The 22,602-nt window shown below is 48.8% G+C and overlaps 1 protein-coding gene across 1 annotated transcript in view; it reads left to right on the forward strand.

Moving 5' to 3' along the window:
• Positions 1 to 8,927: 8,927 nt before the first annotated feature.
• Positions 8,928 to 22,602, forward strand: part of LOC144103849 (TNF receptor-associated factor 5-like) — a 40,809-nt gene continuing 27,134 nt past the window's right edge. The window contains exons 1-2 of the mRNA XM_077636555.1: positions 8,928 to 9,195; positions 10,434 to 10,538. Of these exons, the coding sequence (XP_077492681.1) occupies positions 8,965 to 9,195; positions 10,434 to 10,538 (336 nt within the window). The 5' untranslated portion in view covers positions 8,928 to 8,964. The remainder of the gene's footprint in view (positions 9,196 to 10,433; positions 10,539 to 22,602) is intronic.

Here is a 22,602-nt window from a genome sequence, read left to right on the forward strand (position 1 = left end):
GAAAATTCGTTCAAATTTTGTTCTTTGACGAGTCCCTATCAGGCCGCGAACAATTCTGTACATGACTGCGCAGCTTATAGTCGCCCCACAAAGTGCTACCGCTTTCGAATAGAAACGCCCAACGCCGAACGTGGTGGCACAATGACACCACGTGACTCCACCCACATTTCCTTTGTTCTCATTCTTGTTAAACTAAGTGTACCTCGGCCTTGCCCAACGCTGCACGGAATTAGGCTTACGCTTTCCCTTGCCCCGCTCGGCACGTCCGCGGCATTAAGTCGGCACGGGCACGTACAAGTGATATCCGCTCGATTGCGAGGAGGAACCAAGTGGAGCGAGCTGCCGCGTGTCTGAAGTAGACGCTCGCGTACGCGTGCAACATTTGCTCCAATCTTGGCGGTCGCATGCACAGCGCGAGCTGGTGGCGCCGCGGCTGCAGTCGCCGCTAGAGGGCGTTTTTATTACCTCGGCGGAGCAGAAGCTGACTCTGGGCCTGCATAGAAGGGTGCAAAAGGGAAGTTAGAAAGGAATCGTTCTGTGATAGTTTTAAAAGTTGCTAGAACACATGGAAGTTCCTCAAATTTGTTCTGGACATTATCACTTCACCTGACCTTTCAATACATCATCATTATCAGCCTGACTACGCCAACTGCAGGACAAAGGCCTTCTTCATACCTCTTCATCTAACCATGTCCCGTGCCAGCTACGGCCCCACTGTCCCCGCAAACTTCAATCTCATCCGCCCACCTAACTTTCTACAGCCTCTGCTATGCTTGCCTTCTCTTGGAATCCAGCCCGTTACAGGACGGACTGTTCGAAGCGAGATAAGGGTGGGTTAATGGAACCAGCAGCTGCAGAGAGAAATAGACCCAAGATGATCACCAATGTCCAGTGTACCTTTGGTATTTGGTAAAAATGAAGAAACAGCTTGCATGTATTGGATTCAGTGTTCGGGGTTTAAAATCCCGAAAAAGTGACTGCGACTCAACTCAGCTGAGCGAGGATATACAGAGCGAAAAAAATGTTAAGCATGGTCAGACACGGTTTAGCTTTGGTTCATCTTTATTGTTTCAAGACTTCAGCGAGAGCAAATCACGTGATGCAGTCACATGCCACAAGTGCGAGAGCGAGCGTCCAGAGCGGCGGTCGGCGCAGCGGTGGACGTGACTGCCGAGCGCAAGAGTGAATCATGTGACACATCACATGCCACAAATGGCGAGGAGGAGCGGCCGAGCAGCAGCCAGCGCAATGACGGACGTGACTGCCATAACGCGCAGCTGTGCCTACGAAGGTGAAGATGTAGATCGAGGCACCTGCCGCGCGCGATTTTGCACATGCGGCGCGCCTCCCGTTAGAGGTCAAATCTAAGAGCCAGATGTCCTTCAGGCTCAGCACGGATGGAGTAGAGCTTTTCGCTCTAGAAACACATGAGATTTGAGGGACGTCGTAGAGGAGGGCTTCCTGGGGATATTAGAGGCTCTGAGAATAGGGTGACCCTATTATAAATGTCCCTATTTAACGTGCGCTGACAGCGCACAGCGTATGACTGTTTCGCATTTCGCCTCCATCGAAATTCGGTTGGCGTGGCCGGGATTCGACCCCGTGACCTTTGGATCAGCTGTTGAACGCCGAAGCCGCTGAACTATTGTGGTGGGTGAAGAAACAACTGAGCATATTTTGCTATAACGAGGCAATATCTATCTAGATGTCGTGGCAGATGTCAAGGCACAGTCAGTATCTCCCAGGCCCTTGGGTTCAGGGATAAGTGTTGGCGGATTCGTGGCTTCAGAGGAGTGCAGTGACCTAAAGATAGAAATTCAAGATTAAAAGCAGGTATTGGGTAAATTAACGGAATCTGTGTATAAAAAGGTTAGATAATTTAAGTTAGTACTTTGCAAGGTTCGAAGAGTGTGAAAATACATGGGATAAAAAGTACACATCATGGTGCTACAACGCGCGAAATGACCTTACCAACCATAGTCTTCCAACCATAGTCGCACACTGGGAGATCCTCTGTCCGTCTGCAGCGAGAGCGTCGCTCTGATGTTAAGGGTGCATAGCGCGTATAGGAGGTTGTGCTAACTGTAGGGGAGTCATAATGTTTAGTGACAAGAATGCTTGCACTAAAGGAGACACAAAATTAACTGCCAATTGCTCCAACCGCCTTTGTAATCCGTGTAAAGCTAATATTAACGAGACAGCATTAGAAGCCTCACCGGAAAAAAATGAGTAGTCGTTCATAAAATTCGCCCATTTTCTGGAGGAAGACGACGTCACCAGACCAGAAGTGACGTCACTGACGGTAAATTCATCAACAGCTTCTAATTACATCGCATTTCCAGCACAGAATGCAATTAGTGGTCCCTGTGATCTTTCTTTTGCGTTTCTAAACAGAACACTGTGAAGAAATTCCTCAAGAAGTACTTTGATTTGGGCTAGCTGGTTCATATCTTGAAAGAAGTTAGGACGGCGCTAAAACGACAAAGACAAAGAGGCACGAACACAAGAGACCCGTCCTGTTGTGTTCGTGCCTCTTTGTCTTTGTCGTTTTAGCGCCGTCCTAACTTCTTTCAAGAAATTCCCTTTGCAAATTTTGATCAGCTTCATCGCTAAAGCGGCTAGGCAGTACGGCTTATGATCACGAGATCTAAATTGATCATTGTTGCCAGATTACTAGGCTCTGTACCTTGCCCACGAAATAATGGTATCCTATCAGGCGGCGTTAGCGCAATGGCTGCCACCACAGTGAGCAAGAATATGGAGGACGTATGCATAGGAGTATTGCCACCGCTTGGCTTTCGGGTCAGTATATATACGACGTATAACTCTGCACTATAGCGATTACAATCATGCGACATGGAAATATTGTTGTTGTCTGATTAGTACACACTGAGTTTGGTCCGAAAACTTTTGTTGGTGATCAAGTGGCGTCATGAAAAAGTCTGCAACCGTGATCAGCGGGAATGTGGAGAGGGTATGCTTGAGAGCACGGCCGCTGCTTTCGCTTTCTAGTGTGTTAATTAGATGGCTGAAAAAGAAGCTTTCCTACTGTTGCATGCATTCATGCAAACTCATTAGAAGAGTTCCAGACAGGCCTTCAAAGCACTTCCCGTGTTCGCAAAAGTCCTAATACCATCCGCTGAGTGACGAAGCCAAAGAGTTTTCTCACCTTTGCCCTCATGCTTCTTTAGTAGGCGTCGTGAAGTAAATAGAACACGCTTATGGCCCCTTGCGCTCCACTGAAAAGAAAATATTAGCACTGCCCGGTTTTCTCGCATCGAAGAAAGGCTAGTACGCTGACTTGCGGATCGTGTGAAGTAAACGTAAAACGTGTGAATTGCGGATCGTGTGAAGTAAACTTAAAACGAAAGCGTTGTGTAGGCAGTCGGTCGACAGGTTCGCACGTTGCACTTGTTGGGCCATCTGTACATAAGTTTTCTCATTTTTTAGCACGCTAGAAATTAAGTAATCTGAAGGAGAGCTATGGAAAGGAAATTAAAGAAATTAAAACTCATCGCGCGGCTGTGAAAAAGAGTTCACAGTTCGTTTAACTATAATCCCACTCCGCCCGCGAAGCTACAGTTAGCTCGTTGTTTCGTCGGCGCTAACGACCCCACTCGTTCGTTTACTTAGCGAATCCTTAGATAAACTATCGTAAGGGCCTCAATTAGAAGGCAAAAACGTGCACAGTAAACCTGGCATTCCACTGTCCTCAGTGGCGTCAGTAAAAACCTGGCAAACCATTGCATGTGAGTTAACATACTCTACTTCGTATTTCGTGTCGATGAGGTAAAACTACATTTTCTTGCCGTTTCTAACTGGTCGAAATAATTAACCTTGCTGCGCTTGCTGTTCCTACTTCGCAACTTTAAATCGCTGCAAATCGGTACGTAAAACGCCAGAAAACTGCATTTTTGCAAAACCTAGGAGAAGATTGAACAGGACCGCCAGAAGCATTTACAGCGGCTTGTTAAACTCACTTTACTTGTCTCGGTTCGAGCACTGTGAACGACAGTGTAATTGCGCAAATCTGCCTCTTAACAAAGAGCCAATTAACAGACAAAAGCAAATAAATAATGACTATGCAGCAAGACGTCAGCAGAGGAACTGTTCCTTTGCCTTAAGAAAGGCGTGTGTATATGTATACTGTTGTACAGAATAGCCGAAGGTGAAAGAAAGGTCCGTGGAACTTCAGTGTACTGTGCAACGGTGCTGAACTGGTTCTCCCGAAACTGGCTGGTAACGATTTTCGCGCAACGCTGTAAGCAGTTGCAAGCGGCGCTGGCGTTCGTTAATTACCGAGTCCCCAGGGAAGACGTCGGCTGGCTGCAGATGGGACGTTGACTTGGCAATGGGCGGAGATGCCACGGTCAATTTGCACCCCAAGCGGGAGGTTGGCGCTCTCTTGTAGAAAGTACTGAGGAAATCTCGGCACGATTCCGGCATCTACTCCGCCTTGCCCTTATGGAAATGTTGCCGGTCCGTGACCGGAGGTTTACGTTGTCGACAAGAATAACTGTACGCAGACAGGTCTATGGGAAAGCTACGGTCATGTGAGAGCTGTTTTTAAAATGAGCTTCAGTGGAACTCCTTTTAACTCTGCTAGTACCTGAGGACAGATGGAAATGCTGAGATGCGCAGTTTGATGCCGTTTCTGGGAACGTTTGTTAAGGTTTGGTGTTGAGCACCTTTGGTTAATGCAATCTTGGTGAAAGACAACAACAGATGATCTCATCTGCACTCACCGGTGAATATGCGACCGTTGTCATTATGGGCTTTGCTTTGCTGTTAAAAACAGAGGCAGTCCGACTTTAGGTGACAGTTTTCTAAATCTACATGCGGCTTTTTTCGCGGGGTTGAAAAAAAGGCAAAAAAAACACGTCGAGTTTGGGGACACACTCAGTGCTCACAGCGTAATCAGACTAAAAATAGGGGCGATGATACTCAGGGAGAAATTGAGTACCAGTTTTCTTCAGGCGGCCAACGCCAGTCTGTAGGCGTTCTTATAACGTAAGGAAGCAGCAGGTCAAGCTGTTAAACAACCCAGTATTCCGCAGGTTTCTGAAGTTATTTTCAATGAAGGCTGAAACTGTGAAGGACGCACAAACCGGGATGAGTAGCTTGCAGATGAGGGCTGAATCTCACCGGCTTGCATAATTTGTTGCCCTCTTACTTGGATGAGCGGAGTACGGATGAATGATCATAGCGGTCCAGCAGTCCCAGTTGCTAAACTACATATCTATATAATGCTCACGGGACGCGTATGACGTCAGCGAGGCTGATATTTCCACATAGTACGCTGTAACCCGGGCAAACTTTCCTGATACAGTCGAACATGCTTATAACGACACGGATTTGATGAAACAATGTTTATAAAGAAGGAATTTCGGTTCCATTTGAAAGCTCGGTCAATATGGGGTATAACGAAGCTATGGTTATAACGAAGCACACCGGGCCCCTTCAACTTTGTTTCAACTGTACATATTCAACTGCATCGCTATCATTCAATAGAGATGCAGCTCTATCGCTATCATTTTTAAAGAATGAGCTGTTTGGGGCGGGGTATTGGTGTTAAGGGCCGAACGGATTAGCCCTACAGCAGCAATGTTGGCGATTTATCCTGCTATATCTTATCGGCTAAACAAAATATATTTACTTCGACGGCCTTCAAAACGCCAGTGCCCTCTAAGAATGTTAAGAATTTAATAGGCAGCCTTGCTACAGCTCGCCTTTTAGATCATGACACACAAATTTAGACACGCTGTCCAGGCGCACCGTACGCCTCCCCAGGGTGCGAGGAAGCATCTTACGCTTTCTGCGAAAACGTCGGAACATTAAGGAAAACTGCATAGCACGCATAATGGCGTAGATCAAACACAGAGGTGGTACAGTACGGTGCATTTTGTGCAGCGTGGCGGCCTGAGGGCAGACTCAATACGCAAACGGTACAAGAAGACGGCTTTCTCATGCGGCAGTCGCCGCGTCACACTAGAGCGACACAGAGGCGACCAAAACAGATCGGCACGATGTGCCAAAAGGTGCTGTGCAAATCTGTCGTCTTTTTATTTGACTCGCAATGCAGATTCTGCCGAGAGAAGGCGGACCTATACCATATGGCACGGGCCTGCCGAAGAAATCAGGCTATCGCTATTAATAACCAGCCAACGCAGGAGGGGATGAAGGCAGTTCTGACGGCCGAGCTAGGGTGAAACGAGTAAAAAAAAACTTTTCAAAAGAGCCCGGGCAGCAGCCTACGCCAATGGGGTTCCGGACTAAGAGCTCCAGCCGGCGCTAAAACCTCCTGAAGAGTTCAAAAATATTTTCACTCTTTCTTTAGAGCTGTCACCGACGCTAAGTGTGACCGAGTTTCTAGCGAAAGACAATCTTCTGTTATCTTCCCAGCCGCTGCGGTGTGAGAGGTGAACCACTGGACGCACACCGTAAAACATTCTTATTCGAATTCTCTTTAGGATACCAAGCATCGAAGGCGAAACTTGCCCTAGGGAGTCCTACGTTGGAGATGCTCTGGTGTCGATTTGGAGTCGGCTACAATCCAATCAGAACACTCGAAGGTGCACAGAGAAAGAGCTTTTTAAGGGCCATTGCAAATGCCAGTGTACAAGGCACCAGTCTGTAAGGTCGACCTTGACAAATATACCGAGGCTAAACAACACAAATACATGACTGCTCAGGCTTGCTTACTGAGACATCTGTGTCAACATGTAAGTGATTCCCGTAGTAATTGATGAAATGCTTCAGAACAGGAGGTCTTGCATCCACCACGGGCATGAACCGTTTTGAGAACAGGGCTGGGAAATGCCTAAGTGGGAATTAATCATCTTAAGTCCATGGGGAGTCCTACCGACATGTGTTTAACGTAGATGATCACAATACGGTGAGGAGGATGCCACAGTAGACGGCGTAGGCCTGGGCCAGGTCGATTTTCACCAAGTCGAACCAACTGTACGAGAAACTTGGCGAGGCCTGTAAAAGTAATGGCAGATAATGAACTTTAATTTTCTAGGACTTGGTTGCAGGTGCCTTGGTTTGGGGCTCTTAATGCTGTTTTCAAAGCCTTCCTGTGGGTGGTCTCAAATTTATTATTTGTCTTTCTTTAAAAGTTATTAGTGTGGCCGCAGCTGGCAAAGGCCAGGGTGAATTGGAGAGATATGGGAGAGGCCTTTTTGCCCTGCAGTGGGTTTAGTCAGGCTGATGACGATGATGAAAATACAGCGGGTACAGGATTCTGTTGGCCCCGCTGGCTTAGTGCAGCTTTAACGTTGTAGATGGACCTTTGCGACATATTACGCCTCCCAAACGCTTCAGTACGTTTAGCCCTGGCAGCAAGTATGAGACGGCGTTGTCTACAGCTCGCTTTCAAGTCAAACGCGAGTTTGGTCTGAAAACCTGGCGAACGTTCATTCCTTGCGGTCGTACGTTCAAGCACGTGTGCACCTCCGTCCCTGTACCGAGAACAGCATGAAGCAGGACTCCAGCTGAGCGGGATACGCACAGCGCATACAGGTGGTTCTGAGTAGCCGTAGTTCATTCTTCGAGGAAAGGTAGGCGTTAGTGGTGGAATGTCGCTATTGAAATGCTAACGTCACCTGCACTAATACAAATTAAATTAAAAGCTGCGTGCAGCAAGTTCGTATGGTGTCCAGCAGCACCGCCGTGGCAAGAGAACGGGAGCAGTAACATACTTCTTTGTGCATTCCCCGAATGAGGGTCCTTGTGCTACTTGCAAGAACGCACTTGCAATAATAATTGGTTTTTTGGGGAAAGGAAATGGCGCAGTATCTGTCTCATATATCTTTGGACACCTGAACCGCGCCGTAAGGGAAGGGATAAAGGAGGGAGTGAAAGAAGAAAGGAAGAATAGGTGCCGTAGTGGAGGGCTCCGGAATAATTTCGACCACCTGGGGATCTTTAACGTGCACTGACATCGCACAGCACACGGGCGCGTTAGCGTTTTTCCTCCATAAAAACGCAGCCGCCGCGGTCGGGTTCGAACCCGGGAGCTCCGGATCAGTAGCCGAGCGCCCTAACCACTGAGTCGCCGCGGCGGCCGCTGCTTCGGGCGCTCTGTCGCATCAGCGCATTAGGCGAAGAGAGAAGAGAGGTAATTAACTTTAGTCGGATACAAGTCAAGAACGAAGCGGCTTTCCCCCGTGAAATGACTCCCTTCCAGCCAATTTCGTCAGCCGGTTCTCATGACTGCTAGCGTGACAATGCAGGGAGTGGCACATGAAAGGAAAGGTAGTCCCTTCCCTTCATTGCGACGCTATCAAGCTCGTGAGAATCGGCCGACACCATTGGCTGGAAGGAGGTCCTTAGACGGGGGAAAAGCCGCGTCGTTCTTGAGTTGTATCCTACTATAGTTTATTTCCCTACCACCCGATGCTAATAAGGGTGGGAGGTGAGGGTAGCCCCGGTTGAGTACTAGACCGTCGTCTACACGGTGGTGGACCTTGTAGAGTTGTCTTGACCGTGCTCTACAAGAACCAAAGAAAGGAATACGCAGGGTTTGTAGTGTGCCGTTTAACTCGTTCTAATGGAGTCGCAAATAACCCAACCGTACTTTTTCTTGCGGGCCTTGGCGTCTTTCACACGCTCAAGAAGAATTGGCGCTGTGAACACACCTCCACAAACGGGGTGCTGGAGTGCGAACTCTGCTTGTCAGGGGTTCTTGGGCGTAGGTGTTTTGCATTTCGCTTGTTAAGAAAATTCATGGAGTGGAGCTCAGACTCTCTATGTGGTCTGGATACACGATGCAGCGAGTGTGCCAACAAGCACTGTTTCTTGCGGTGTCTCGATGCCATTGTGAATGTCTGCAAGCCGTGAGGTACTTCTCAAGTGTTTGAAACCGATACGTCCTGTACCCCGTGAGTGAGTCGGTTCACATTGGTCTTCACACGCAGTGGAGGAGGGGGAGGAGGAGCGGAGGAGGCGGAGGAGGCCGGCATGTCGCAGACGGTGCTGCGGGGCTTCCCGGGCTTGCCGTGCGAGGTGCGGCTCGAGTTCCAGCTGCCGCTGCCGCGCAACCTGGCCTGCACCCTGTGCCGCGCCGTGTGCCCGGTCATCTACCGCGCCGGATGCTGCCACGCATTCTGCGAGCGCTGCAAGCAGGACCTCATGCGCTCGCGGCCAGTGCTGCTCTGCCCCGTCGACGGCAACGAGACCTGGACGGAGAAGGTGAGGTCATGCTACGCCATCACCTCTCTATCTGGTCTGTCTACTACTGGCCACATTCTGTTTGTATACTGTCACTCTTCTGTAACCGCTTTCGCCTGTCTCGAAGTGTGGCCTGTAGGTGACGCTGACAAGGCAAGGTGCAACATTAAAAGAAGGTACATGCGTAGTAAAAGTCCCCTTCCCACAGGGTCCAGTTCTGGGCAGCTTGGACGGAGGCTATTCGCGGCTATGAAGCTATTAAGGTCATAAGGGAGGAGATTGAGACTTTCCCTCACCCTGCAAAAGGTTTGAGCTTGGAAGGCGTTGTAAAAATGCCACTACACAACCCAAAAACAGACCCTGGGTTATAGAGAGTTTTTGACCGGCTCTGAGCTTTCAAGAACAGCTATTTGGGCACAAGTAGTGCACCACGCGTGTTTTTGAGGTGGTAACATTTCCCTCGTTCAGTCGAAGACAGAGTGCCAGCACTGCCTTGCATGTTGAGGTCACAGCCTACATCTAACGTCAAGCGAAAAAGAAACTAAACACCAAACTTTTTTTTTTACAGGAGAATATTAGGTTGGCAGCTGTTCTAGTTGCATTCTGTTGTCTCACCTTTCTTGAGCTGGTTGGCGAATTGGGCGGTGTTTTGTCGAAGTCAAGTGATGTCCAAGCATAAAGCAGATAAATAATGTCCTCGGGCCTGAAAATACCTGCGAAAAACCAGTGGTCACAATAAGTTCCCACTAAATATAAATTGTGCGAATGTCTGCTGTCTTCCTGCTAAATTCTCTTCTTTCTGGCACTGTTTCGGCTGGCCGGTTCGCTCCAGACTTCTGCTCTAACGGATCACAAATATTTAACTACCGGCTTTCAATTACCAGTATTTGCCAAGCGTATCATAAAGGCGGCAGACGGATATGGGGCGCAACTGGAGGTGTTACGCAGAATTAGGCTGGAGCGGGGCAGCTATTATATTTGCATAGATGGCAAGGCCCTGCTGCCCCGAGGCAACGGAGTTTCGCGATCACTGGATAAGGCCTTTACCCTACGGAGGGCGTAGTTCAGATAGGTGCAGTGGTAATGATGACCGCTGAAAGGCTGTGTGTGATATATTTTGCATACATCTACACAGGGGCTGTTTATCGTGTGCTCTGTCAATCTGTGATGACGTCTTTGCACCTGTGTGAATATCAGACGGAACTGTTCTAAAGCGGCGGAACACTTACAGCAGAAACTGTTTTCCTCGCGTGTCGCAGATTGTTCCTGATGACACTGTGTGGAACTCGCTGAAGGACTTCACGGTGCTGTGCTCGCAGAGCATACACGGCTGCAGGTTCAGCGATACCGTTGCTGCGTTCAAGGTGGGTCGTGTGGCCACCATTCTGGCTCGAGTTCGTGCATATGTGGGACAGTAAGGCAGTATGTCTGTGGGGAATATGGCACACACACAAAAATCCGCCTCTGTGCGATCATCCACATCGGATGTTCGTTAGACAATTAACGCAGCCATGCTGGCCGGATTAATACACAAACTGTAAAGACGAGGAAAAGAGCCCATTGTGTTGTCGTTTACTCAGACTGTTTTTGTAGCGGGAGCTACACTAGGCTACCAGTCGAGCATTTTGCGGTACAGGCGAGACGCCAGTTGTGCGCATGCGCTACCATGGTACATGCGGGAGGAAAGTTGTGTGCATGAGCCGTTAACATGGCAACCGGGGAGGAGGAGTGGGTGCGCCGCGCGCTTTGTCGTTTTCCTCCCTCCTTTATCCTTTCCTTTACGGCGCGGTTCGGGGGTCCGAGATATGTGAGCATAGTACATGCGGGAGGCCAGTTGTGTGCATGCGCCGTTGCCATGGCAACCGGAGAGGAGGAGTGGGTGCGCCGCGCACTTCGTCGTTTGCCTCTCTCCTTTATCCTTTCTTTTACGGCGTGGGTCGGGTGTCCATCGAGATATGTGAGACGGTTACTGTGCTTTGCGCGCTCGCGGCGCCATCTGGCATGACGTCACACCGCGCGGCTCGCCGCCGCCACTGTTTGGCATGACGTCACACCGCGTTCATCACACGAACCGCACGTCGTTGCATGCGCAGCATTGCGTATAAAAAGCGGAAATGTAATCGGCGGCTGTATCGCAACGCTTGATATGAATGCACAGAAGGAGAGTCCAGCCGCTGCTAAACGGCGGTATAGACAAGAGAACATTAACTCTTCCGATCCTGAGGTTGTCGCCTGTCAGTTGGCTACTCAACAAAGAGAGAATGAGCGTCAGAAGCCGAAGAGAGCAGCGGAGACGCCCGTACAGAGAGAGGAACGCCTTGCCAAACGGAGACGCCAGACTGCCGAGCGTAATAGACGCCGCATAGCCGCCGAGATGGAGCCTATGGAAGGCGTCAGTCAACGGCAAGCAACCGAAGATGATGTGAAGGCCCGTCGTGTGACTGATCACGCCATTAGAGTTTCCGAAAGTGCATCTGCGACCCGGACATTTCAGGCGGACATGTCTCTCATTACTAAACATACAGTGCCAATAACAAGCTCACCCAGGGAAACGTACCTCTCGCTACGTATATCCTGGCATAGCGGAGCTAAGCCACTGTCAATTTTTTTCACGCTGCTTGTTCCAGTGGTTCTTCAGACACTCGCTGTCACATCACAAGCACCGTAGTCAGTGAAACTGTAAGAAACGAACTGGGACTCAAAGCTAAGTGAACCAACTTTGGTCAACTGTTTAACCAGTTAAAACCAATCAACCAAACCTAATCTAGTTGACCAAACCCAATCCTCTGGCTAACTAGAGGATTGTTTAGCGTAGCATGAAGTTTAGCAAGAAGTTTAGGATGCAATGCGGTATCAAACGCATTCGACAAATGTATAAAAACGGTATCAAGCTGGCGGTAAACGTCAAGTTCAAGTGGAATATGACATGCCTGAACTCAGCTTATTGCTTGACCGGGCTAAAATTGCGTATATCTATACGTGTGCTGTGTGTTAGGCAGTAAATTATTCGACTCCAAAAAAACAACAACAACATGATGTGCTTGTGAATGACGTCCTCCCGCATTTTGCATGACTGTGATGTCTTGAACTTGCCCTGTAGTTCGACACAAGCTACTGATTGCCAGATTCGTAAAGAGGCAGCTTTGGCTAACTTCCATGAAGAAGGAAGAGAGATGATAAGGAATTTCTGAACATGGCCGTCAGATAATTCGATTAGCACATGAAACAATGAACCAGAAAGGCGTTGTGCATTCCATCTTCACCAGCGCATTTCTTAGCATCCGGATCGAATACATGCTTGAAAATGTCTTCACTATTTATCTCAATGTGACTGATTGCTTCAGAACAATTTTTATTGGTAAATGGCGGGATGGAGTTATCAGAAACAAACAGAGACTTTAAATACTTGCTGAATACATCTCATATTACAGCCGGGTCGCTGATGATGTCATTATCTATTCTGAGCGAAATGGATGAAACATCCATATGTAAAATAGAAGACCAAAACCTTCGGGCGTTAATTCTAGTTTAAAGACAAATTGAAGCTCTCCTGCATCGACAGGGTACTGCGCTCTAATCACAGTACCCTGTCGCAGTATCCTCTCACCACAAACGGAAGCTTTATAAGCCAGAAAATGATTTAAAAAACGAAATACTTGTGGCACCATCACCGATCAACTTCGCAAGTAAAGTGTGTGCGTTGGGACCGATATTCTGTGCGGATCCCGGGAGCTACACTACAAACCCATTCACTTCAAAACTGTGGCAACCCGTCTTTCTAGGTGAGAACGTCGCGAGTTTGAACTAATTGACGGGAAGAGTTTTAAATGCAGTTTTCTCGGCGATAAATGTGTTTTAGCTACCAGAAACCGGCAACACAGCCAGAAGGAGCCACTGAATCAATTTTTACCTAGAAAAGTGATTGGATGGTGGTGTCCTCAGTGTCTCTTTATTAGAGCGAAAGCTGTATTACTACACGTTTCCCAAGGTCAGTCTTGATGCGCGTTGGACCTTGAGGCCACGGGGCGCAGGAAAACCAAGTGACACGCCAAGCAGAGAGGCGCCTGCGCGCGCTCGCCGGCTCCGCCGTTGTGATACCACGTGAATAGGAGAGCGTGTAACAGTTGCACCGCCAGCGGTTTCGCCTTCATTTTTCGCAACGTGGACCTCTGGTTTGCCAAAATGGAGGCCGATAGAAAGGCCGATCTAGAACGTCTAGATGCCAAATTCGCGGCTACACTGTCAGAATTCAAATCCTTTATTATAGATGAAGTTAAGACAGAAATGGCCGACCTAGCAGCCAGGATCACTACACACGGTATGCAACCACTTCATGAGCAATATGGCCCCCTCCCCGCAGGGAATTAGCGTATGACAGTGGAACTGCAGGCACTTCCTTCCCAAGAAGGATCACGTGCAGCTCCTAATCCAGAATACTGAGGGGAACCCGGACTTGATAGCGCTCCAGGAGAATAGAGGACAAACCAAATTAGTGGGATCCAAATGCTTTCTGCAGAAAGGCACGGACACCAATAAGAAACAATTAACCGCTATTCTAGTAAAGAGAAACATTACGGCTATCCGGCACGAATTCGATGGCGTAACCGTCAATTACACTTTGATAGAGGTTGTCCCTCAGAAAAGAGAAGACAGAAATCTTTTCATACTTAATGCGTACAGCTCTTCCCAAGATAAAGGCCAGGCCGTTCCAAATTTATTGCGTAAAACTCTGCGCTTCACTAAAGGAGCGCAGCTCCTCGTAGTCGGAGACTTTAACGAACCCCATGCTGAATGGGGACACGTTAAATCCACCAGGAAAGGAACGAAGCTATGGGAAACTTCACGCGATGTCGGCCTCACTTTATTTAATGATGCGCACTTCTATACGCGGACAGGCAACAGCGTCAGCAGGGATAGCAAACCCGACCTGACCTTCAAGAATATAACTCAAGCCAAGCCAAATGGCGTAACACCGAAAATACGGCAAGCAATGATCACTGCATCATAACCATCTCGCTTCATACGTCCGCACACAAGTCATTTTAAACAAGCACCCCGCTCACGGATTGGGATAACATTAGAAAACTCAGAGACCGCTCCCACTAACATCGAAAACTTGGACTGTTGGTTGGACAGCCGATGGCTGACTCCAAGCTTCTACATCTCTGGGAAGCGGACAAAAGCATCCTCAACAGATGGAAAAAACATAAAAACAACAGGACACTTAACCTAAAGGCAGCCAAGCTACAGAGACAGATCGAAGCCCATACATCCGAAGGCAACAAAATGGCCTGGCTCCTCTTCAGGCACCTCTTAGATCCCACTAAACAAAATCTACTACCAGATATCACATGAGCAAAATCATACAAGGACTCCCCGGAACAGACGCAGAGCTCCTGGACGAACTTCGAAAGAGATACGTAAACACGTCTAAAAGCGCCGCCCTCAACAGCTACACGGGTGCTCCCAACTAGGAGCTAGACAGAGACATAACGAACGCGGAGACATGGACTGCAATCGGTCACCTCCGCACATCAGCTGCGGGACCGGACGGATTCACGTATAAGATGGTGCGAAATCTAGAGCGCAAATCTATCTCGGCACTTACCAATTTAATGAATGGATATTAGCATAAAAGAGAACTTCCTCAGTCTTGGAGACACGCGAGAGTCACTTTTATTCCTAAACTCAACAAGAGGCTCTGCATTGTCAACCTCAGATCTATATCCCTTACCTTACGTTTAGCCAAACTCATAGAGCTCATAGAGCATGTAATCTTGACCAGAATGCAAGGCTATGCTGAGGATAATGACTTAATACCCAGTACTATATGGTAGGTTTCAGAAGCCAACTATCAACCCAAGACGTCGTGCTTCAGTTGTATAACGACGTCATAGATCCGCCTGATAAAACCGGCACCAAAGCCGTTCTTGGACTTGACTTAGAAAAGTGCTTCGACAACGTATCACATGGCGAAATTCTAGGAGACCTCTCGAGCATAAATGTAGGTGCCAGAACCTAAAAGTATGTCAGCTCTTTCCTATCGGGGAGAATGGCGGAACTATAAATCGGGGGATTCAGGTCGGATAGGATAGAACTGGGAGATAGAGGGACGCCGCAAGGCTCCGTCCTGTCACCCTTTCTTTTCAACCTATCACTCATATCGCTGCCTAGTAAGCTAAGCGCCATAGAGGACTTACGTCATACACGCTATGCGGACAACGTTACCCTATGGGTGGCAAATGGTTCCGACGCTCACACAGAAGAAACTCTTCCGAAAGCGGTACAAGTAGTCCAGGAGTACGCGAGTAGCATAAGACTCAAATGTTCTCAGCCCGTCTGAACTCCTTCTAATCAGACAGAAGAACCAGAGAGAAAACACCATAGAGGTGAACCTTCAAGGTCTCCCGATACAGTAGGTCGAAACCATTCGTGTACTAGGTCTGTTCATTCATAATAATCGTAAGAGCAACATTACAATCGGCCGTCTGGAAACAACTGTCAACCAGATAGTCAGGCTCATACGAAGAATCACCGCTAAAAAGGGAGGTATGAAGGAGGCAGACATCTGTCGACTTATACATGCATTCGTCATTAGCAGATTCACCTACTCTCTACCATACCTCAAACTATTTAAGGTCGACATCGACAGATTAAACAGGCTACTCAGACTAGCTTATAAAGCTCGGCTAGGGCTTCCTAGAAACACACCCACGGACAGATTTTTATCCTTGGGTATACACAACACTGTAGAAGAATTCGTCACTGCGCACAAGGCGAAGAGATATTCTAGATCAAATAGGCGTAAACGCTGAACCCATGTCTAACCGACCGGCCCCTCTATTACGAGGAGTGCACGAAAAAACTAGTCATCAAACCGCTCCCCAAAAATATGCTACCGGGATTCCACGACGGCAGAAGACGAGCCAGAGCGCGGGCTCTGCATAGACAGTACCTCAATAATCCTGGAGCAGCATACACCGATGCAGCGGATTATAATTTCAGCCAAGCGGCCTTCGCCATCTGCGCATCCAAATTCATAGCATTAAGAAGCGAGTGCATCTCTGCAGCCTCGGTCGCGGTTAAGTACTCGGATCAAGCAAAGGAAGCGGCCATAGCCAATACCGACGCTGACATCATTGTCAGTGATTCAGACTGCCATACGCAACTTCTCGCGCGGTAGAATATCCCTAACTGCTAGAAACATTCTCCCAAATATTAGACTAGAACGAGAGATAGAACTGGTATGGACTCCTGTCCATTCAGGGAACCCAGGGAACGAATCAGCCCACCAACGCGCTCGAGGTTTCGTCGGCCGAGCGGTGGGCTCTCGTAGAGGGGGACCCGAGATGGAGGCAGTGATTTCCTGCCACCACATTGCCCAATTCTGCAAACTATCTAGAAGAATCCTCCCCCACACAAGTCACTCTCCAAACACCAAGAGGTGGCTTGGAGAAGACTTCAAAGCCATTCTTGCCCGAACCCGTGCATTTACGCCCACATAGATCCCGACCTCATAGACCCCGCTTGCATCCACTGCGGTAGCACTGCCACCATCGATCATATGCTATGGGACTGCCCGGCCAGCTAACGGCCACCTGGGCCTTCTGCTAAGAATCCAGGAACACTTCTTTTTCCTGCAATAAAGTTTTATCTCTCTGTCCTTCAGTTTCGCCATGGATGAGGCTCGCGCCGGACCGAGTGTGTCAACTCTACGCGTCGTTTCACATGCTGCGAATTTCACCGCGCGGCACTGCGAATTCGGTCCCGCCGTTGACGCCGCAATGCGATTGCCGCTCAGTCGTTTCACATGCAACGCAGGACCTGCGAATTCGTTCCGTGTGACAGCAGGGTTGCTAGATGACTGCTCATGGAACTCGTGATTAACGTGGCATTAATGCAATAAGGAATGTGGTCGTGTTGTTGTAGTCATGCGTGTTTTTAGACACAAAAATATTTTGAATGTTTTTATTAAAGTAAACAGTTCTGAATTATTCAAAAAGTACGTTGGTGCGCTGAATGAAATCCTGTCGTCAGACCCATGAGGCGTGGGTGCAAGGACAGCCATAGCTGGCCAAGCCAAGCCTGGCGGGGAGCCAAGCAAAGGATGCTCCCTATTGGTCAGTCGCAGAGCGAACACACCGACGCTGCGAACGAATTCCAACCGGACGGAAATCGTTCGCAAGCCGTCTGCGGCAAGAGCGGCGGCCCTCTCCGACCCAGAGCGAACGAATTCGCAGTGCCGCGCGGTGAAATTCGCAGCATGTGAAACGGCCCTACGGCGTCGCCGTCAAGCCGCGTCCAATCATCCAGTCGATATATCTCGCCGAGAAGGTGTACTGCAGAGGCCACCAGCTAAACGAGGCGCTGAAACAGAGGAGCAACGAGAAGATAGAGTTGCTAAGCAACGCAACAAAGCTTTCGCTCCGTATAAATAGGTTTACAACAGTTAAACATTACCAAATTATTTTAGCAGATGCTGCAGGCGAACGCGAAAAAAGATATCGTTTGGTCGTTGGGAACTTGATTAGTTTTCTTTTTTTAGTAATCTAGCTATCCACCGCGGTGGCTCAGTGGTTAGGGCGCTCGGCTACTGATCCGGAGTTCCCTGGCTCAAACCCGACCGCGGCGGCTGCGTTTTTATGGAGGAAAAACGCTAAGGCGCCCGTGTGCTGTGCGATGTCAGTTTACGTAAAAGATCCCCAGCTGGTCGAAATTATTCCGGAGCCCTCCACTACGGCACCCCTTTCTTCCTTTCTTCTTGCAGTCCCTCTTTTATTCCTTTCCTTACGGCGCGGTTCAGGTGTCCAATGATATATGAGACAGATACTGCGCCATTTCTTTCCCCCCAAAAAACCAATTATTAGTAATCTAGCTAAAGTTATGGGACGGTTGCTTCTCCTGGAACGCATATGCCTACGAAAGCAACGAGACAAATGAAAATCATCACTTAAAAAATGCTCAGGTTTCACTTGTCCGTATTATGACTTCTTGTAGAGCCTGCAATCGTACATAGAAACTCAAGTTTATTGAGCTGTTCGTTAAAATTCCACGACCTGATCTACTGATCGAGTCAACACGAAGCAATTTGCCTATAATTCAACTATCTTATTTGAAATTGAATCAATAGAAAACCTGTCGTCTACAAGTCAACAGAATCTCGGGTAAATTCACTTGGCAATAATTTTCCTGCAGCTTAATTCTCATGGAACGCCCAATAAAGAAAAAAATTTCAGCTCAGGCACTTAAGACTGCTAACTTGTGGGAATGTGAAAACATTACTGTCTCTGGGTGCGTTAAAGTTTTTTTCTACGAGCTTACGTGTTTGCGCATTTTGGCCGCGTTTGCATGTCGCGGACTCAATGCATAGACATTTACATTTGGTTGTTAGGGACGCCCACACACAAACGCACGCGAGTATGACACCACCTGGAACGATACATCACGAATGGTTGCATCACAATTTTGACACTAATGTCCTGGAAGGCATACAATTGAAGGTGCATACGTCGGTTCCAATCCTTTTCTCAAGCTAGCCTCAAACTTCGACTAGCACATGCCGGCTACATGCAACGAGAAATCGTGGCACTAACCGGAGCGGTGTACGAGAAACGGTGACGGCACAAATTTTGTACGAATGTCAGAAAACTGGGGCCACGTGATGATCTGCCAGTGGATTTTTTGTACCATCTTCGAGCACGTACGCACGCACCGCGGCCGGGATCGAACCCGCGTCTTTCGGGACAGCAGCCGAGCGCCATAACCACAATGGCTGATCGCAAAAGGTTGGTCACCCAATGAACGCTGCGGCCTATTCTACTGCCCTCTACCGGCGAATCGAAAGGTAAAAGGTCAAGGTCAAAGATCAAAGGTCAAGTGGTGCGACACCATGGTGGACCACGTATGGTGAGGCCTATAGATGCACTTGACTTCTGGCTCACTTCGAAAAGGCCCCTGTGTGCTGCTGTGCGATGCCAGTGCTCGTTAAAGATACCCAGGTGGTCGGAACTATTCCAGAGCCATTCACTACGGCACCTCTTCCCTTCCTTCTCTCAGTCCCTCTTTTATCCCATGCCTGACGACACGGTTCAGGCGTCCGCCGAGATTTGAGGCAGGTATTGCGCCATTTCCTTTCCGCAAAAACCAATTTTATTTTTTTCAGATGACGCGGTTGTTGCGACACGCGTCCTTTCAATATTTAAACTTATGTATCTTTCATCTCTGCCACTGTCTGCACGTGGAAGCGATTGGGGGTCAGCTTGAGCCAGTAGGCAGGCCCCATGCGCTTTCCTTTTCATTCTTCCCGCACTCGCAACAACGTCGCCAACGTGCACTGACATCGCGCAGCACACGGCCGCCTTTTTTCGTTTCGCCCCCATCGAAACGCGGCCGTAGCGGCCGGGTTTGAACCTGAGAACTCCGTTTCAGTAGCCGAGCGTCGTAAGCACTGAGCCACCTCAGGGAATTTTTTTAATCCTTAAAATATTGCTACGATGCGAGAAAATAGCAGGACGCTTAGGCTTCGTCTTTAAGAGCAAGACGCGACAGCATGTTGCAGCGTTGCCAAGGGATCCACGGAACGCCATCGTCCGTTGGGCACGACGCCTTGCTCGGACAATTTAAGGAAAGAAAACATATCTTGGTGCACACCCGAACCGCGCCGCAAGGCAAGGAAAATGAAAATAAAATTGTTTTTAAGCAAGGGAAATGGCGCCTGTCTCACATATCTCAGTGTGCACCCAAACCGCGCCGCACCCTTATAAGACAGCACTGTACTCAATAGACGCGCCTTTGTTCACTCCAAACCATCGAGCTCCTCCCTCCTTTATCTCTTCCTTTACGGCGCGGCTCAGGTGTTCACCGATATATGAGACAGATACTGCGTCGTTTCATTTCCCCCAAACCCAGTTTTCAATTAATTTCTTTTTCGCTCACGGCCAACGCCACCGACGACACGACACGGGCTTTTATTTGACACAAGGCTCTTAGCGCGGTCGCGTTTAAACTTTCCAGTTAAGTATTATTTTAGGAACTGAATTAGGTTTTTTTTGCGGAGTTCTTGCAGTAAATTTTCACTTCAACTAACAGAATTACGAAGTCCTACCACTTGGTTTGTACCAAATGCAGAAGGCACAAAGAACCCTGAAATTCTTTTCGATATCTGGTCTTATTAAAACTCACTACCAATACTAGACGGTGCGCCCTTGATAGCCACCGCATAAGCGTGAGCACAAATTCTCCAGATACTTGAACGTTTGTTCTTCGCCATTCTTCGTTACTGGCGATATGCGCCTTTTCCTTTCCTCAAAAAGCCAATTTTCATTTTTTAAAGCTTAGAATATATGGAATGTACTTTTTACCCAACGAAATAAAATTACATATTTTAAGGGAGAGAGAGAGAGAGAGAAGTGGCAGAGGAAAGGCAGGGAGGTTAACCAGTAAAATGTTCCGGTTGGCTACTCAGCACTGGGGAGAGGGATGAGGGGGGCGTGAAAGAATAAGAAGTAGAGAAATGCTGTCCTTAGCAAGCGCGACAGGTAATGACACAAGCACCGTGTCACAGGCTGCCGCAGCTGTAGCCTGCACACCTTGCCGACTTCTGCTACGTGAGTAGAACAGACCGAGGGCCCTCCATCACAAGGCAGCGCAGACGTTTGAGTGTCAAGAAAGGCTGTTTGCCGTTGCTGCTGATGATGTTGATGACAATGTAAGCATCGGACTTCTCGGAAGGATGGTGCCGGAGGATGTGTTGTGCCAGCTATTGGACAGCTTCAAGCACTGAATTCAACAAATCCAGCATCTCGAGCAATGCATTCTGTGCAGCTGCCATGTGCACGCTGGAAAGCAGCAGACGCATGGCATTCAAGATTGGCTTTAGCATTGCAATAACTTGCTCGTCTGCGACCTGGTTTGGTTTCTGACCTACTACCCGACCAGCAGTAGGCTGAACACACTGGGTGCGCGGCGAATTCTGTTATTGAGGGTGTGCAGTGCTTCGGGAGTGATGGCCAAGTCACTTGCCGGTCCCGGTCTTGGACCGCAGTTGTGACTTGTGCTTGATTAGCAATGGGCTTGGGACTCTACGCAATGCCTGCTTGGCCACTGCGGGTGTGTGTAGCTCAGACAGGGATGGCCAAGGCCCATCTGCGACAACCGTCTGTGCCCTGCCAGTCATACTGCTCCGAATCCTTAAAGTAGAATGCGGAGGGGGAGGACAAGTTGCGGAAATTCTTTTCAATGCTCGCCACACTTTCAGAAGGTCTGTGATGAGGGCGACGACGTCGTCGCACGTTAGCGGCAGCTTCTCTGTGTGTGGAATTGTCTCTTGTCGTTTGTTTGAGTATCACCCTTTCTCGTTTCAGGCGAGAACTATCTTTTGAGGCAGTCATGAGGGCCGCGGCAATTGGCACACGTAAGGACTGTTGCCCGGCAAGAATCGCTGCTGTGTGGCTGAGTACACCGTGGGCACACGATGGGGAAATTGCACACACTACACACGTCTCCTATCTTCATGCATTTCCGACCCTGGAGAGGCTTCGGGACGAAAGGCCTAACTGCATGCCGAAAGTGCCCAACCTTCACGTTCGTTGGAATGCAGTCCCCTGGGTCAACTTCATGCACATTGTCCTCCCAAGACGCTGAGCTTGCAGTATGGCTACACCGTCGGCAGCTGGTTAAATCAAAATGGGTAGATCAGAGTCGCGGATGGCTACGTCAACATCGTGAATGACGCCTGCCGTAGTGCTACTGCCTAAAAAGACATGTGAACGAACGCTGATTCCGCCGAGCTTTCTTATGTTGCTCAAACTCTCAAGCGCGTTCCGGTCCATGACATCAATGGTGACGACATTCCTAAAACGATTCACCCTCACATCTTTAATTGCTCCCGGGACGCGGGCCTCCAGGAACGCAGACGTGGCTTGCCTATTGATGTGGTTGAGATTCTCGGTGGGAGTCTCTGGCACAAATAGGACAGTATGTGCCGATGATCCTCGCTCCGTAGTGATCGTGGACGTACTCGACGACGACGACGACGTGTCCTCACCTTTGCGCAGTCTATATTTGTCCTTCTTGCTTAGGACTTTGATGGAGCCGTCGTCAGTCGAAAAGTCATCACCGGTTGCTGAGTACACCACGGTGGCCTGGCTGCTAGCGTCATTCAGGAGGCCAAGACGTTTTCTATGGGTGGCAGCGGCTGACCGACCTGACTGAAGCTCAACAGCGTCCACTTCCATCACCGTCCGTCACGAAAAAAGAAAGTGGTTTCATCATAATGTCGTAAAATAGGAAAAAACTGAACATGTGAAAGGACGGCGACGTCTATACTGGGAACGCTGTAATAGCTTTGCAAAAGCCCTTTACTAAGGGAAGCCGTGTTGTGTTACGTGTACCGCGTGGGGTGTGCACCACTGCCACGTACGTCAAAGA

The sequence above is a fragment of the Amblyomma americanum genome, chromosome 9, assembly GCF_052857255.1.
Source record: "Amblyomma americanum isolate KBUSLIRL-KWMA chromosome 9, ASM5285725v1, whole genome shotgun sequence".
Classification (NCBI taxonomy): domain Eukaryota; kingdom Metazoa; phylum Arthropoda; class Arachnida; order Ixodida; family Ixodidae; genus Amblyomma; species Amblyomma americanum.